Source organism: Glycine max, chromosome 6, assembly GCF_000004515.6.
Source record: "Glycine max cultivar Williams 82 chromosome 6, Glycine_max_v4.0, whole genome shotgun sequence".
Classification (NCBI taxonomy): Eukaryota; Viridiplantae; Streptophyta; class Magnoliopsida; order Fabales; family Fabaceae; genus Glycine; species Glycine max.
The window spans coordinates 50,434,480-50,448,492 of NC_038242.2; the positions used below are offsets into that span (position 1 = coordinate 50,434,480).

General features: G+C 33.1%; 2 protein-coding genes across 2 annotated transcripts; one reads left to right on the forward strand and one right to left on the reverse strand.

Annotated features, from left to right (window-relative positions):
• Nucleotides 1–353: 353 nt before the first annotated feature.
• Nucleotides 354–6,415, reverse strand: LOC100786026 (COP9 signalosome complex subunit 6a). Its single transcript, XM_003527518.5, has 9 exons — nucleotides 5,899–6,415; nucleotides 5,345–5,433; nucleotides 4,720–4,813; nucleotides 3,753–3,814; nucleotides 3,565–3,643; nucleotides 3,048–3,140; nucleotides 2,117–2,217; nucleotides 1,603–1,658; nucleotides 354–905 (listed from the first exon to the last, which is right to left on the reverse strand). The coding sequence occupies exons 1-9, from the start codon at nucleotides 6,209–6,211 to the stop codon at nucleotides 824–826; spliced, it is 969 nt and encodes a 322-aa protein (XP_003527566.1). The 5' UTR covers nucleotides 6,212–6,415; the 3' UTR covers nucleotides 354–823.
• Nucleotides 6,416–10,392: 3,977 nt separating this feature from the next.
• On the forward strand, nucleotides 10,393–13,477 carry LOC100786542 (uncharacterized). The gene is made up of 3 exons (XM_003527519.5): nucleotides 10,393–10,821; nucleotides 11,169–11,242; nucleotides 13,145–13,477. Exons 1-3 carry the CDS (start codon nucleotides 10,642–10,644, stop codon nucleotides 13,236–13,238), a joined length of 348 nt encoding a protein of 115 aa, XP_003527567.1. The 5' UTR covers nucleotides 10,393–10,641; the 3' UTR covers nucleotides 13,239–13,477.
• Nucleotides 13,478–14,013: the final 536 nt, after the last annotated feature.

Here is a 14,013-nt window from a genome sequence, read left to right on the forward strand (position 1 = left end):
CTCTATTAAAGTCATGAACATGTACAATGCTAACCTTCAAAAGCATACTTTGTCGAATCAATGATATTCTTTTTCATTCTTTAGTTTGATTTAAAATAATAAAAAAACTCACTTTATTACTAACACATATTCAAACAAAAAACCTATTTTACTGATTATATCTATAACTAACAGTTGAAATAATCTTTCCACAATTAATCTAATCATGGAAAATATATTTGATTCGAGATTTTCTCAGTTTTATCTATTTATTCATCTAGTTCATAAATACCAATGGAGAAGAGACAAAAAGGAAATGTTCTTTTTAAAAAAATTGTCAATTAAATAATTATTGCTTCAAATTTTTAAAACCGTTTTTCAAGAGTCACCGATGTCAATCACTTTCCATTTAACAAGCAAAGCAAAATGAATAATTGTTTAACAAAAATAACAACAGATCGACTCAATGCAGTGACTGTTATTTTTCTACCATACACTCCACTTAACCCAGTAAAAGTTCTATTCCTCCAAGACATGCAAAAGAATTAGGCCACAAAGCACGAACATGAAGGATGGTGACTCAACAAAGAATCACAATGAAACTTCACATCTTGTCCTTGAACTCTTTTGTCCCCTCTACATCGCAGACTTGTTATAGAAAATAAAAAACAAATACCTTTTTCTCCATTTTTTTCCCTCTCCCTATTCTCTTCAAATCAAAGCAATACTATGCTTCAATAATCTGTGCCTAACCAGCAAAAAGAGTTTAAAAAAAACATCTATGCCTACAAAGTTGGAAAAGTGCGTTGAGGATGTCCACCAGAAATGAGCAACCAAGCAGCTCTCACATAAAAGCAGTTCGTCCACCCCTTCTGCTATGCCTATCGTACGCGATATTAAATTTGTCCACCAGCTCATTCATTGAGCTACACCAAGACAAAAGATAAAAAAGAAAAAAATATTAATATCATAAGCATTTCAAGGTTACACTTCTGAACTAAAAAAGTGTTCACATTTCTTGAAAAATATTTAAAAATCTTGGGAGACATGGAGACATGACTATCTGAGGGCTAGAAGCTAGTCAGTTCCAACCCACCAGTGAATGTTTTTGGTATAGCAAAAAGTGAAGTGTTTGGAATCCATTTGATTTGTTAAAAATATTATATTGGATAGGACAATAAGAACAACACAGGACAAAAATACAAGTTACAGGATAATTTTTTATCATGTACATTGTTTGCCGAATAATGAACAACACAAGTAATATAAAATTTACTAAAATACCTAATATTAATTATCTTAATACAATTTATAATAAATTTAATGTGTTTACTGATATAAAGAGAGAGAAAGATTAGAATAAAAAATCTGGTGTTTCCTTTTTAAAATGATTATGTTGGTTAGTTATTATTTTTTTTTTATTAAAGTGATAGAAGTAGGGATATGAGTCTTTCTAATATTTTATACCTGAGACAAAAAGTTGTTCCATGGTTTTCTGAATAATAAAAATTAGAGATTTTTTGTTATTCTCATAGAACACTATGAACCTTTTTGTTATAAAAGGGAAAAAAACTAAAATTACAAAACATGGAAAGAATAAAAAGGACAAAAAGCACATCATACCTTGAACAGTTGGTCAGCATTGCCAGGTAACTAATCAATACGGTGTCATTGTACTCCTACAAGGAAAAAAGATGTTATAAGCTAAAGAAAAATTTACATAAGCATTTAAAAAATTGCCTTGTGCAAAGAGTCCACATATAATTGTACCAGTGCCTAGTGTACATTAATCACATGCATATTACACTTAATACCCTTCGCATATTATATAATTACTGCTAGCCGGGCTTACTAATATTAATACAAATACCTGCACCCACAAAGCTTTCACTTGTTCTAAATATATGTTTTATAATTAGGATTTAGGAAACCATAAGGTCCACTCTCTAGAAGGGTGACCCGTCACAGTTCATGATGGTTGCACAAATAATTCCAAATAAAAAAGTACTGAAGTCTGAAACCATAACAATAGGGCCAAGTTAATTGACCCTCCTTTCCCCATTTTACATGCAAAGGCTAATTTGAAAACACAACAGGCATGCCATCAAGTCCAAAATTCAAAACAGAACACACTCACCATCAAGAAATCATCTTGAAATTTCCCAGATTCAATAGCAGGCAATCTTCTCAGGAGACTTGACACTTGTCTTAATAGTGAATTCTCACAAGGAACATCACCTGCTTTTAAACAGTAAGGTTAATGATCTTATTTATTAGAGTTTCAATATTTGAACATGTATAATTTATAGTTGAAGCAGGAAATGGAAATGTTGTTCACGGAATCACTGAGCACCTATTATATTGTTTTGAAACTGATTTGGGAAATATGAATATAAATACTTAAAACCATGTGATGCTTCTGAAACAGGATCTGACTTTAAAAATCATGTTTAATTTTTTTTTTATATAATGGGTTGATATTTTCAAAAAAAAATGTTTTGGTGCATTTCTCAAGTTAAAAAGAGGCTTTTGAGAAACAAACTCAACAAAAAGATACCTCATAAAAGAGTTTATTTTAAAACTTCAGAGAATTCATGGAGTGGTCATATCATAATTCATAACAGAATCTAATTTGCTAAACTTGGGAAGACATGTACAAAGATACATGACAGTTATAAATAATAGAAAATAATACTACTGTGATTCGCCTAAAGCCTAATCATTAATCTATTACAATTTCAATCAGAATATGGTCTCAACTTATCAAGCTAATCCAGATTATAATTATATGCCAAAGATTTTATTTCAAGTCACCCTCTTTGCAATAATAATAATAATAAAAAAAGATAATTTGAAACTTCGTCAGACACTTGAGCATTATCATATATACATTTTATATAATTTATTCTCAATTTTATATATTTATCTCTTTAAACACTATTAGTAAGGAATTAGCAACTTGTAAGCCTTAAGGAATTGACAGATCAAAAGAATAATATTTTCAAAAGATTTCTAATAACAAATAATTTCTTATTGTCAAATGCTATTTTTGCAGAAATGATACATACCTTTTTGCATTGCAAGAAGATAGTGGTGTAGCACCTTTATTCTGCTATGAAGCATTTTGATGGCACTGTGTGTACCAGTAAGGTGAGCAGCCACTGTAATAAGAAAACATGGAATATTAGATACATAAAATAAAACTAAAAAAATCACAACTAATCCCACTAGGTGCAGTGACTTACATCAATCAACAACATTGGACTTTAAAAAAAACCAAAAATTCAGTAAACTTAGATCTTCCTCTACTTGTTTTATTTTGAATATCTTCCGATTTAAGCTACTTTACTTACTGAAACCTTCACTGGCTTTAGTTAAATTCAACAAAATTTCATGTTTTCCATTAACTGCCCAAGACAACCCTTCCCTATTATCCAGACTCATGACAAGCTATACACAATTCAATAGAAGAATATAACATAGGTATAATTACCTAACAATAAGAACAGAAATAAAAAAACTTCCCCCACTCCAAAGGCTTAATGAAAGATAATAATGCAAAGAAGAGTCTAGAAAAACACTCACATTGTGTAGCAGCTGAACCACCATCAGATGGCTTAAGATGAGCAACATGATCAACTGATATCCGTTCTGCTTCAACAGTCTTCAGCAAAGCAAGAGGAGGAGGATAGAAGGGAATCCAAGTCAATCAATTAATTTAGAAACAGTGATTTAAAATGTGAAAAGGGATAGAAGAAGTCATAAAATCCAACCTCAATAGTATAACTTGAGCGAACAAAGATAAGTTGTGGAATCCCATCTATGACATGCAGTTCTGTATTGTAATAGCCAGCACCAGCAGAAACACAATTAATTTCCTCAGTACAGTAAGCAGACAAAACAACACCAAAAGGTGAAGTGTTGGCTATTGTGAAGTCATGAGCTAATAAGAATTCTAGGATAGATTTACCTTCTACACTTCCTTCTCCAAGATCATAAACCCCACATGAACCCTCATATCCTCTAGATGTTCTCCCTACATGAGCATTTAGATCCCCTCCTAAGAAAATGTTATTCTCCTCCATGTTGACTAATGCTTCTAAATCCTCCCAAAATTTTATTTCACAGTGCTCCTCTAATCATACCTGAGGTGTATAAGTACTCATCATATTGAAGGTCTCCCCTTCCACTACAAGCTTTGGAACTATGATCCAATCTCCTAACCTTTTTTACATCCACAACATCACTCGTTAATACTTTTCTACAATTATTCCCACCCATTTCTTGATTTAATTTTGCCAGTGTACCCCAACTTAAAACTAGAGGTGTCTAGTCCCTTTGTATTTGGTTCTTTCCTATGGACAGAATTTATCCTCCGAACCAGAGTGTCTACTATTTTCATTAATAATACCTGTAAGTGTGACTACATTTCATGTTCCAAAATGAATCCTACTCCCATGAACTAATTCCTTTACCCACAATTTCTCACAAAAAAGCAGGAGCCTTTGCTTATTTTTCACTACATCTAGGTGTCAATGCAGTGGATCATGTTCATTTAACAGTGTGCTCAAGCCATAAGTGAATAAAATTTATTCTTTTATAAAAGAATATCATTGTAAGAAAATGGAAATACAGAACAAGTAACTAAAGCTCTTTCCTTATTAATGCTTTTTTCATTTTTGCAACTGTGGTTGAAAAAACAGTCACATACTAAATAACACAATGATGGAGATTACTTACCACTTTCAAAAATACTGACAGGTAGATCCTTCTGAGAATGGTTGATAGAAGGATTGAGAAGAACATAAACTGGACTTTCATTGATATCCATCAACTGTTACAGCAGAGGTCCAGATAAAATCAGAAACTAAAGTAACTTGAATTTGAATGTATTCGACTTCTGAATAAATCACTGGAAGAGAATTTCAGATGAACAAAGGCACAAATTTGTTAATTATGTATAATATTCAACTTGTGGAATTGAGTCACTCCATGGTGGGGAGAGGAGAAAAGGAATGCAAAAAAGCCATATTAATTACTCTTTTAACCAGAATAAAATTTCATTTGCTTCACCCTTGGCCCATCTTAATCTAGAGCTTAATTCTACCTTATCATATGCTTCTTCAAAACATATATCCAAATAAAACAATCTTCAAGCAAGAAGCTATTCCTCTTCCATGTGAATTGAACTCGTACAACAACACTTTACATCTAAAGTCCTCAAAAGAATCAAAACCTCCTCATTCCACTCCTTCATCATCTAAACAATTTACTAAAATTCCCTCATGATCCTAAACCAAACCTACCTACCAATCTATTCACAATCATGCTTAAATTGAGACAAATTGCTATAATGCAAACTTACAGCTTTGTGAATATGCATATCTGATTCCTCTGCATCACTCCCAGTCGAATACCAGCCCAGTATGTAGAAGTGCGGGAACACCTTCTTATCTGAAGAAGGAAAAAAACAAATCATCTTCCAATAAAATCAACACCTCCAAAAACTTAAATGAATAAATGAAACACAACTTTGAGAGAGAAAAAATGCTTAAAATAAATAAAAACCGATTTTCAGAAATTAAGTAACGCCACATTGAAATTATAAATCAAACACAGCCATTGTTAGGTTTCAAATTGCTGTCAAAGTTTTAAGAAACGGGCAGCGGCAGTGATTTGGGCCGCAACATCAAGTTTTTGAACTGTCTGCGACCACAACGCGATCACAATTGGGACCGCATTGGCCGCATTTGTCCGCAATATCAACAAACATGATGAAATCGCAATGCGACGAAACCAATATATTTAAAGCCTTGGCTGTCACAGTTGCAACACAATCCTTAACGTTACGGGAAATTAAGGACAAATGCAGTCACAATTGCATAAAAATTGAGAGAGGGAGAGAAAGAAATACTGAACAGAGTTCTTGCTTCTTCTCGAGAAAGGTGCGATCGAGGGAGTGGGTGGAAGGATCGTAGAGGAGTTCGAAGCTGTTGAAGATCTCAACGGTGCGACCCTTCTGGACCCCTATGACGCAACCATAGACCCGCGGGTGGAGCGGCGGCGAAACGACGCCGTCGCCGCCGTTGGCGTTGTTGTTGTTGGTGGTGGTGTGCGGTGGCGCGTGGGTTGGGTTCATCTGAGACTTGACCCTGGTGTAGTGGTCGGAGATGTTCACGATCACCAGAGGGTGCAGCTTGAACGTCAATCCGCTACTCGATGAAGAAGCCATGACACCAACGAGCGGAATGAATCAATTTGGGGGTTTAGGGTTTAACGCTTTCAAATTTCAATCGGAGTTAGATTTGTAAGGGTTTTCTTCTTCTTCAGAAATCTACCCTTGAAAGAGAAGAAGAAGAAACACACTGGATAGATACGATACTCACAAGCACTTTTGTACTATCTCATCTTTTGAAAGCAAAAGCCATAAATTTTTTAATTACATTATTAGGTTTAATATCTTTTTTATAGTAATCCCATCAAACTTAAGACCTTATATAATTATATCTACTAACCCAAAACGCTTAATATTAATACCATCATCACTGGGTATTTTTAGAATTTTTTTTTAAAAAATGTAATGAAGTCTTTAATTTTCTATCATTTTTCACAATATCTAAAATTATCACAAATAATTTTTTTTAAGTTTTAAGTTGATAGAAACTAATTTTAAGAATCCAAATACAAGAATTGTAATCTATCAAAAGGATATGCTATGTGAGTTATTGAAAATTCCTTTACATTATCTTTGATTTCTACCAATAAAAAAAATCAAATGTTCAATTATATTTCACTACTAAAAAAAGTATTTTTTATAACTGTTTATCTACATCGGTTATTATAGACATGATGTAAAAGCTGGGGCAGTGACATTTTTGTAATTATTAAAAAAAAAATTGCATTTTACGACGTAATTTCTAAGCACCAAGGGCAAATTAAAGTGGTTCAATTTCGATTCCTCTATTGCATAGGTTTTTCTTAACTGTATTATATCACGACAAACTCTTTGGCTGAGATGTTTGCATTCTGAGGCATTTTGAGGCAACTTCTGCATGCATGTAACAATGATAGCCTGACCTATTAGTATAAATACCATCCTTTGTATGCTTCCAAATCAGCCTTTCTCAACGGTATTTGCTTTATCTCATCACGAACATGTTGTGAGAAAAGTGTATCCAATAACTCAGCCCGCCAAAGCATTGTTTCAGGATCAATAGAGGGTTTTCTCCCTTACCCAAGGGTGGATCCTGGAATAAAAACCCCTCCATTTTGCAACCACTTGTCTTCCAAACTCCTTCCTCTTTTGATCATGGATGTCAATCATTTCATCCTCTTGACGTAACAAAATTATGCATTAAACATCATTAATTGGCTTTGAAAGAAATTGAACATATATCACCACAAATACTCTTCCTCCTTTTACTCTTCGAAATCCTAGGATTGGTTGTGCAACTGCTACCATTTTATGAAAGACATCATCAAATATCCTTTGAGTTTTGTTTCAAGATACTTCTACACTTATCTGGACAGAAGAGTTCAAAATTTATGAGCAAATGGCAACCATTAGTGTTGCTAAAAAATTTGGAAAGAATTCAACAGAAAAATTATATATACTCCTCTCTGAACTCAATCTTGTTGCCCAAAAGACTTGGCTTCATACAAAAGCATATTTATGTTTCATAAAAATCAAGATCTTGTATGCGCTTATTGTTGAATAATGCTATGTGTACATAACTATTAATTTTACCGCAGTTGTATTCTCTGTGCAAATAGAGTTGTTCAACTGACTTATGCATTCCAATTCTAGAAGTTTTCTCTCATATTATTCACATGCTTCCTCCCCACAACTTTGGTTGAGCATGTTCTGTCTGTACTCTTTCTACATGCCATGGTATGTGTTGGGTTATTTAACTCTTAAAAATTGGTGTTGATCTTATTCACCAAACACCATTCTACAATTGCCTATTTTGCTTATGCAAATGTTACTTTCGTTGAGACACCCCACTTTATATTCCTACTACTAACAATATATATGTGCTCATGACCTCACATTCCTTCAATATGAATTTCACTCTTGAGTTAGAATTTGGATTGATAACATTGTGTGTCCATCTAACCACTACAAGTGTCCTTGCTGACTCACCCTTCTGCTTTAGTGCATTTAACTACTGTGAATCAATTCCATTCCTATAGTTCATTATCTTTGTTTACAGCATTTCATTCCTATTGTTTCTCCTTTTTTTTTTTAATCTTCTATGGATATTTTCTCTTTCTCTTATTATTTGAATTACATTTTATGTGATACCTTTTAGTTCTAAGCATCATTGTTTTCAGCAACAGAGATAGAGGAGTCCTCAAAATGATCACAAGAAATTTGGGCATATACAACAGGGAAATCAAAGTCTAGGATAAATTATTAACTTTTACCATTGAATTTGTGGTTAAAAAGGAAGGAGATGTTGTGAATTCAAATTCCATACAATAATAATTTTATAAATCAATTTTGGTTTCACTTTTTAGAAGATTTCAAAATTGATTTTCGATCTAAAATTAATGTTAAATTGAAACAAATTTGAATAAGTTTTGTGTTGAATTCAAAATTTTATATTAAATTTTATTCATTACTTGATTTTATAATAAAAAAATTCAAACATGAATCATATCACTTCAGAATTAATTTTAATCAAAATCAATTATTTCAACACTTATTCAAATATCCACTAACAATTAATATTTATCGATATAAAATGTCAAAAAAGAAAAACCAGCACCTGATAATTCATCAGCAGTAGGAAGGCATTTAATGTATTTCCAGTAAAAGGAAATGGAGTTTTCAAAATCAATTTAAGTCATTTGAATAGATTCAGTTCAAAATCACATGGACAACACCGTAAGAAAACTAGTTGCACTGAGGCAATTAAGGAATGACCGGACAATACTAATTTGAACAAATTATACATAAAACCCTTTCATGATAGTGATTTTTGACTCAGCAGAGAACACAGATACTATAATTGAGGAGAAATGCTGCAATGCCCCAAGTTTTGTAGTGTAATTATGGGGGGAATTTTAAATGACTTTGTTGTATAATAAAGTGTCAAATAACCATCCTATGCAATTTGAAATATAATTTATAAATCAGAAGTGCATTTTTAAAATATTTGTTGCATCGTGTCTATGTTTCCATGAAAGACCAAAACGTCTATAACTCAAGCTAGGCATAATAAACTCATCTATTCTCTACTTGCATCTGGTCATCCGAAAACAAAAAAATTATGTTACTAAAGTACAAGCAACAAACTACTATTATTGATATAGAAAGAACAAGATAATGGGAAAACACTAAGTTTTTAAAAAAATGAAAATGAGAAAAGGATAACCTGTGGAGTTAGATTTAAGATGAAGGATTGAGAGGCTGAATGCATTTTTGCTTTCAATTGTCACCACAGTATTTCTCTGATTAGAATCCAGTTTTTTTTCTTCTCTGGCCAATTCTGTTTCTACCTATAACTTCCATGATCCAACCCCCAAAGAGAGGTTGTGCTAGAAGAATATTAAATATGCACCACAGTTCTTGGAACCTACAAGATTTTACAAAACTCCATAGTCCATATTCATATAATACCCCCTCTCCAAACAATAGGAAATTTGAAACCTGTTATAGTATCCATTATCTTCTAGTTAACATATCACCAAACAGGAAACATAATCAACTAAATATAATCTAATCGTCCCAGTTTCATTCAACTGTAATCAACTATCTCTACCTTTCTTCACAGAAAAGGGCAAAAAAAAATAAAAATAAAAATCGGTGGAATGGAAGAATGTAATTAAAACTGAACATAAGCAAAACAATTTCATATCTTACATGTATTAATGTCCTTTATAAGATCAGTATGCATAAGTCTCCATAAAGAAGCATTAGCTAATCGTTAAAAACATAGCACAAGAGAAATATGTTAAACACATTTTTTTAATACAATCTTTTCAACACTTTTTTTTTCTATTATTAAATAAAATGTTATGTTAGTGTCACTAATAAATAATGTACCCAAATTATTTAGTGAGGCCCATACAAAATTTCATCAAATAATAAATAATAAAAGAGTATTAAAACCATAAGGTTGTTTTGCTGCAATAATAAAGAGTGATTTACTGCAATAATAAAGAGAGAGATAGTTTAAATTTAAAACAAAGTGATTATTTAAACAGATAAAAGTTGTTTCTTAAAATAAACAAAATTATATTTTTTAAACAAAATAAGTTTAGATAAACACACTAAAAAACATAAAATTACAAACTGACAACGACCCCAAGCCAGACCTAAAATAAATGCTATTTTTAAGAAATAGTTTTAAATAAAGTAAAAGCTCAACCCAATTACCCATCATAAATTCATAATATTTTGAAACGGCGTCGTATTGTGCTGTGAGAAAACCCAAAAACTGAAACGCGCGTCTCACTCACTCACTCACTCTGTGGACCTTAGACATTGCCCTCTCTTGCCTCACTCCAAACGGCGCACATCACCGGCGCGGCGGCGATCTCCTTCACCGGCGGCTTTTTTTTTTTTTTACAACTCAAATTTTGCGTTCGCTTCACTTCCTCTGGAAATCTCTTTCTATTCGCTGATTTCATTGTTGTTGTTTAACCACCACAGCGATGGCAACGATTTTGAGGAGCAGCGGAGGAAGATTGGGCAGCGTTTTAGGGTTCTTCAATAGGCTCATTCATTCGCTGCCCCAATCTCCTCCTTTATCTGCGACCATTGATTTTAGTTCCCCAACTTTCTCTTCTTCTTTTGGGGGCTCTATGGAGCTTATGGCTGTCCCAAAACGCAAGGTACGATCTTCACTTCTCTGTCGTTTTCGATTTCTTATTCTTGCTACTGATAGAGTATAGAGTATGCTGATGCAATGTATTCCCTCTTCTCTCAAATATAAGAAAAAACACATTTTTCTTGGTCTCAAATATAAGAAAATTTCAACCAAGGGTAAGTTGGGAAAAATTAATTTTTAATTGAGATTCATGCAATTAAATGTGATTAACTAACTTTATTAGTTAGCGTGAATCATTTTCTTTTTAATCTTATATTTGAGACCGGAGTAGTAGTGTTTTATAACATGCAGGATTATAATTTGTGCACTGTGTTATTGTTTACATTTTTAATGGTTTTGCCTGGCATGCAGGTTTCTCCCCATAAAAGAGGAATAAGGAATGGACCAAAAGCTCTTAAACCTATTCCTGTCATTGTCCTCTGCAAGTAAGACTTAAGTCTCTTTCTCATTAGTGTTTGCTGTTATCTGTATGTTCTGCAAATTCCTTTTTATTAGCTATATTAGAGCATTTTTGGTTACCATTGGTATGGGGTACCCACCGGCTTTGTCGATGATTAATCTCCATCGGGAAGAAACCTGGCTGACCTCATTTGTGAGGTTCTTCCCTTTTAATCACGTTTTTTTCATCCACAAAGCTCGAACTCGAGACCTTGCTTTAGTGGATAGAATCCAATATCACTCGGACCAACGACTTATTGGTAGTTATATTAGAGCATTTGAATATTGGGTTTTTGAAATATATATACCATTCAATTTAGGTGTGAATACCGATTCATTCATCATGCCTGGTCATATTTTAGAAGTTTCTCACAACTTGTGGTCTATATTCTGCAACAGAAAATGGTTTAAGTTTCTGTTTTGGAACAAATTGAATGGTCAGTTTGTTAAGCTGAGGATCACAAAAATGAAAATACATCTTCTTAACTTATTTCTGGTAATGTGTGAGTTTGTTTAAACTTAAAAAATAAGTGTTTTTTATATAAGCGCTTTTTTAAGAAGCAGATAAGATTTGCTCCTCAAAATAAGCAGAAAACTGTTTCTTTTAAGTAGAAACAGTTTAGACAAATACACTAAAAAAACAGAAAGCCAACCCAATATGAGATACAATGAATTTTTTATAAGTTTACAATAATTTTATAGTATTATTAAGAGTTCATGCCCAATTGGCTAAAATATTTTTTTTATTGAACCTACCATAGTAGTTATATATATGTTGGAGAAAAAAGGCTGGAAGGGAGGGAGGGGTGGGGTTTCTTTATTTGTAGGGGTCTAGGGTGAAAACTTTATCCTTGATGCTTGGGCTAAAGCTAAACTACCCTGAAGTTTGGAGTGCAATGAAACTGTTTAGTCTCCTATGAACAATGTAAACCATTTTATTTATGACATGCCATTGTTGCGATCCCCATTCTTGCTCTCATTCACTTCCACCCTCAGTCAAACCTGCAAAAACAGTCTAGAAAAGAGAAAATTATACTTGGCTTCTTTCTGGCTTAGTCACTGTTACCCTCAAATCTCATTCACTGGGTTCATCATGCTATGTGCTACCACTTCAAAAGGAATTAATCCCTAATATGCTCTAGTTTTGTTTAAAAACTATATGAAGCTAGCAAATAACTGACATTGTTTTTGTTTCTACTGCTACTCAAACTGTTCACTGAAGTTAGAAAGTTGCTGACAATATCATTCCTTTCCAAATTCTTCTTGATACGTAGGTTGAAGGAGGACAACTCTAAAAACTAAAAAGTAGTTGAGAATCATCAGATCAAAGATTTGGTAGCACTTAAACTAGAGTACCTATATGTAAATTATTTAATCACAGTTGGTTTTTCTTCTTCACCATGTGTTCTAGGACAATGGATTTCACAGTAAAAGGATCTCTCAAAATCGATATGGGAGTTTCCAATTTTTTTCTCAACATTAGAAAATATAGTTTGGGAACTTCGCTTTCAACATGGCTCATGAATAGCCTTATCCATGATTTCTTAGGTCCTCCTTTTAGCCAACTCTGCATTTTCAAAGAAGTTCACTTAGTATTTTTCTCTGAACCAGAAGAGGGATAAGAGAGAAGGAGGGGAGGGTAAACTGTAAAATGTATTTCCCATATATCTGCTGTGTGGGATTCCATCATCTACTGTCTGTGAAGTATTTATGACAGGCTTGCACTGATAAATTTCAAAATGCATGTATATTATATTGTTGTCTACATGTGACATGCATAGGTAGGTTTACTAAGTGTATGTCCATTCTATACTGGTACCAATTGATTATTTTTTACTTTTTATTTTTTTCAGTTCAGATATGAGTAATTAACCTCACTTTTTCTGCAGGAGTTGTGGTCGTGCTAGGCTTCCACACTTCTTCTGTTGCGGTGGGAAACCAAATCAAGGTAATACTGGTGAACAGAAAGGTAGTACAAGCTAATCAAGCTGTTTGCGATGCACCAGATGTTGGTTCATGTGCAGGACCACTCGTAAGACTAGGTCTGTTTGGTAGAAATGTTTTATTTCCTTGTTTCTTAAGCAATGCCATTATTGAATCCGAGGTCTTTTGCTTTAAATGATAAATGGAGTGGTTGGTGGGTAAAATACTAAAATTTATGGATTTTGGAGATGATATTTTACTTCCATTGAAGAATAGCAGCTTTGGTGCTTTACTGTTGATCTCATGGCTAATTTATTTTTCACCAAAATATTGTTCCTTTGAAGCTAAATAGAGGTGTAATCTCATGTTCTGATATCTAAACTGGCTAAATAACAGTAATCATTCATATTTATACTATCATTTTAAATTTAATGATAAATGATAAAAGCTCACCAATCTGAATTCACCAGACTATCGCGGAACCTTATAAATTTAGGCAGAAGGGCCTGTGTTATGTGTACTGAATCACTCCGCCAAGCAATGGCAAGTGTCCTTATTTATTCCCCCTTTTATACGTCAGTGGAGGACCAAAAAACTTGTGAAAATTTGCTACTTGGTGAAAAATACAAATTCGAACAAAGATCCCCAACACTTCTGTGATTCACATTCGTGAATACTAAAAGCCTATTCTTATTCTTATCAATAATTTTATTTGGAATGCCAGTTTGTTTTGTTTTTTTAATAGAAAAGAGAAGCAAAAGTCACTACAATTGGGTATATAACTTAATTGTACCGTTTCCATTTCCTAATTAACATCCTAAAAATATCAATTTGA

Excerpts from the sequence above, each read along its gene's own strand:
- LOC100786542 (XM_003527519.5), top strand. The coding sequence starts at position 10,642 with ATGGCAACGATTTTGAGGAGCAGCGGAGGAAGATTGGGCAGCGTTTTA. Across the intron at positions 10,822-11,168 it reads TGGCTGTCCCAAAACGCAAG|GTTTCTCCCCATAAAAGAGG; the intron begins GTACGATCTTCA and ends CCTGGCATGCAG. Across the intron at positions 11,243-13,144 it reads CCTGTCATTGTCCTCTGCAA|GAGTTGTGGTCGTGCTAGGC; the intron begins GTAAGACTTAAG and ends CTTTTTCTGCAG.
- LOC100786026 (XM_003527518.5), bottom strand. The coding sequence starts at position 6,211 with ATGGCTTCTTCATCGAGTAGCGGATTGACGTTCAAGCTGCACCCTCTG. Across the intron at positions 2,218-3,047 it reads TCTTCTTGCAATGCAAAAAG|GTGATGTTCCTTGTGAGAAT; the intron begins GTATGTATCATT and ends GTTTAAAAGCAG. Across the intron at positions 906-1,602 it reads ATGCTGACCAACTGTTCAAG|CTCAATGAATGAGCTGGTGG; the intron begins GTATGATGTGCT and ends GTCTTGGTGTAG.